The sequence below is a fragment of the Octopus bimaculoides genome, chromosome 30, assembly GCF_001194135.2.
Source record: "Octopus bimaculoides isolate UCB-OBI-ISO-001 chromosome 30, ASM119413v2, whole genome shotgun sequence".
Classification (NCBI taxonomy): Eukaryota; Metazoa; Mollusca; class Cephalopoda; order Octopoda; family Octopodidae; genus Octopus; species Octopus bimaculoides.
The window spans coordinates 9,467,785-9,471,761 of NC_069010.1; the positions used below are offsets into that span (position 1 = coordinate 9,467,785).

The window sequence follows — 3,977 nt, forward strand, 5'->3', positions numbered from 1 at the left end:
GATAAATTAACAATTATCATTGCATTGTGTGTATAAGTGTGTGAACTCAAGCAAGACTGCAGTCCAATGACTTCAGCAAGTGAAAGATGTGAATATATACACACACACACACACATAAACATACATGCATATGTATGCACGTTTACGTGCACACATATATATATATATATACAAATAATATGTGAGTATATGCATATATACGTACAAGTATGTACATACCTACATCTACCTGTATATATAGATGCATATCTGGGTACAGGACGTTGCAAACAAAACGTAGACAAAATGATAAACAGAGTACAGAAAACACACAGGCCACATAGAGAACATTTCCTTCATCAGCTACCCCCATTCTAACACTGGTGTTTCAAAGAGTTAGATACACACACCCATCTTGGCTTTAAGAGTTCAGTTAAATGAAAGCTAATAAAAAATTATCCAAAATTCTGACTGCCTCCTTTTACTTAATATACAATATACAATATCTGTACACCTTTTCAAACACTCTACAAACACACACACATATATATATATACCCCGTTTTATTCTACACCCGTAACAGTTAGCATGTGAGAAGGTGTAACATCACAGTTGCGATATAAGGGATATAACTCTCACATCAACTTCATTGAATTATTTTTTTTTTCTGTTTTGCAAAACAAACCTGATATTTATTACAGTTCCATTCACATCAAATCAATCCCTGGCTAGCATTTATACAAAAAAAAAACCCAGACCAGGGTAACAGATTAAGGAAACTGTCAAAGTATCTTGCAGTGGCTGTTCCTGCATTTTGTGTGTTGACTGTAGACTGCAAATCCTGTGACTCCACTTGCAAAGAACTGCGTCAGCCACTGCCCTTTTCTCTCGGATATCATTGGATGTATGCAGAGGGGAGACATGTATGGGCAAGAAAAAGCCAGCCCCGCCCCACCAAAATCTTCCAATAAAACCCTTGCACCTTAAAGAGGAACTTTCTAGGTACAAACGCCTCAAAGTTGTACAAGACAAATACGGAGAGCACATATATGTGTGTTGCTGTTGTTTGTGTCTACATCTGTGTTTAAGTTTACCGACATCAAGTTATGTCCCCGTGAAATATACAGCTTAGCCACTTGATAACGAGAGACAGATAAAATGGTTTTGAATTTTGGCTCAAGGCCAGCAATGTTAGGAGGAGGAGGTAAGCCAATTACATTGACCCCCAGCGCTCAACTGGTATTTAATTTTAACAACCTTGAAAGGATGACAGGCTAAGTCGACCTTGGTTGTATTTGAACCGACAAAGTAAAGCATGAAGAAGTGCCACAAAGCATTTTTGCCTGGCATGCTAATGATTCTGCCATCTTGCTGCCTTAAAATAAGAACCCGTAAAGGCGGTGCTGTAGCATGGCCAAAGTCTGATTAAACCAAAACCAGTAAAAGCATGAAAGAAGGTTTACGATCTGAATGTTCTAGAACTGAAAGAATCGTAGATAAAATCCAATGAGGCGGATTTTCAGTAAATACCAGCTGAGTCGGAGCCTGACTTTCAGTTTACACATGATTGAGTCGCAGAATAATTCTTCGGCTTGAGCAATGGCTCGTACGCAATATCGAGACATCGCAAGAAGCGATTCCGCCCCTTTGCTGATCTGCAGCTTTGATTCGATGCCACGTAAGACGTCGTTGGTTTTCAGGACGAGCAACATTTCGCGAGGGATCCGGTTGAGGACGTCGGAGATTTCTACAATGTACCTGGTTGCGTTGTCTCGGATTTGCTCAATCTGGAGGAAGAAAGAGAAAAATGGAGAGAATGGAAACGATATGAGGAACGAGACGTGGTTGAAGGAACGAGGTGAGTGAAGGAACGAGATGTTGAAGGAACGAGATGTTGAAGGAACGAGGTGGTTGAAGGAATGAGGTGAGTGAAGGAACGAGATGTTGAAGGAACAAGATGATTTAGATTAATAAATGAGTGAGTGAAAGAAAGAAAGAAGAAAAATGAAAGAGTAATGAATGACTAGGTGGAGTAACGAATGAATGAATTAGTAAAAGAGGGGGCAGTGAATGAATGAAGGGGTGGATCAAAGAATGAGTGAATTATTGAGTGAAAGACGGGAAAGTAAATGAATGATAATCAGAGAGTGAAAGAAGGAAAAAGGGAAAGAAGAATACTGAATGAATGAATGAATGGAGGAGATTGAGTGAGTGAAAGAAGGAAACTAATTGTAAGAATAATGACTAAGTGAAAGAAGTGAAAAATGAAAAATGAATGAGGGAGAGAATGAGTGGATGGGAAAAAAAATTGAATGAAGGCAAAATGAATAAGTCAGGAAGGGGATGAGTGGATGAAGGAAATCGAATGAAAGAAAAGTGAATGAGTGAGGGAGGGATAAGTGGACGAAGGAAGTTGAATGAAAGAAAAATGAATGAGTGCGGGGAGAAGTGAAAGGAAAAACCCAAAGGAAACCAATGTATTTACCTCTGATTGCGATGTTGGTTTCTTCTTAATTCCGTGCAGAATTGCGTCCCAGGATCTTGCGGTGACGATGCAGGAGAAGAGGCCATAGAGCTCGCCACAGTTGAGATTGGAAGCTGCCTGGCGAATGGCTGGGACATCGGCGTTGATGAGGGACATCCAGAGATAGGAGTAGTTCAGCCTGAACTCATCAGAGAGAGTCTGGAGAGAAGGAGAGAAGGAGAGTTGAGAAATGAGAGAGAGAGAGAGAGAGAGAGAGAGAGAGTGTTATGATGTACAACTTCTCATCCGTTACTGTTATATCTGAACTGTTATAATATCAAACATTCCTGCGGTTCCCTTATTATTCTCCAACTGTGTATCTTCCACGATATCTCTATTCAATAATTCTTACGACAATAACAAGGGCAGAAACAAAGACAAAGACAACAGCCCTTAATTAGACGAACTAAAGGTGACCTCTTACCTGATACAAGCCGTGATCTAAAAGGGTTATTTGTGTGGTTCCGTTCTTCATTTTGTTAACGAGTAAATTACCAGGATGCGGGTCGCAGTGAACATAGCCATGAGCGAAAATCATTTCACTGAACACCTCACCTAGCTTTTGGGAGACCTGTGGGAGAGAGAAGAGTGAATAGAGAGATCAAGGTTCAAATAGAAGTCGCAGCTGATGTATTTATGTTAACATGTATGAATATATACATACGTATATACATACATATATACATACAGGCCGAATCAGACAGAGAAGTCTGGTTGTGGCTCCTACCTGGCCAGCCCCTGTCAAACTATCCAACACATCTCCGCACCGAAGGAGGACGTTAAATGATGCTGCTGATGATCATCTGACACAAGATCACCTCAAAACATGTCCCTGTAAACCAGGGGTTCCCAACCAGTGGTCCCCCGCCTCCGGGGGTCACGAAGCCTTGGCAGGGGGCATGTTACATAGCCTTGCTAGAAGTGGCTTGGGATGACATTAAATTCAACTATCAACTGATAGTAGGGGGTCGCGTGTGTTTCAAGCTTTTGGGTCAGGGGGTCGTGAATGCAAAAACATTGGGAACCACTGCCGTAAACAAACTGAAAGGATGTATGTATGTATGTATAAAGGGCTGCATGTGGTGTATAGAGATATGAGGATATTTGTGTATGGGGGTGTAATGTGATGCAGAAAACGGTACCTGACTGTACCTCATTCACTGATATTTTGTTGTTCTTCATGAATTCCTGGTCATCGATGGTTGCCCCTTGGCAGAATTCCATGGTGAGAATCTTGTCAGAAGAATACTTCCAGTATATCTTGGGAATCTGTTGAAAGAATTGGTAAAATCTTTTGAGACATGAAATTTAGGATGTAACAACAACAACAGGACACAATAACATCCAGAACAAAGAAATCAATACAATATTTATATAACAACATAGCCTCATGGATACAGGCATGGGTCTGCTACATAAATGCACACACACACACACACACACACACACACACACACACACACACACACACACA

At 40.8% G+C, this 3,977-nt stretch overlaps 1 protein-coding gene across 5 annotated transcripts in view; it reads right to left on the reverse strand.

Moving 5' to 3' along the window:
• Nucleotides 1-633: 633 nt before the first annotated feature.
• Nucleotides 634-3,977, reverse strand: part of LOC106878997 (aarF domain-containing protein kinase 1) — a 10,015-nt gene continuing 6,671 nt past the window's right edge. For all 5 annotated transcript variants that reach the window (XM_014928383.2, XM_014928378.2, XM_014928380.2 and 2 more), the window contains 4 exons: nt 3,656-3,772; nt 2,928-3,074; nt 2,465-2,662; nt 634-1,766 (listed from right to left, as the gene is read on the reverse strand). In XM_014928383.2, coding sequence (XP_014783869.1) covers nt 1,455-1,766; nt 2,465-2,662; nt 2,928-3,074; nt 3,656-3,772 — 774 coding nt within the window. In that variant the 3' untranslated portion in view covers nt 634-1,454. The remainder of the gene's footprint in view (nt 1,767-2,464; nt 2,663-2,927; nt 3,075-3,655; nt 3,773-3,977) is intronic.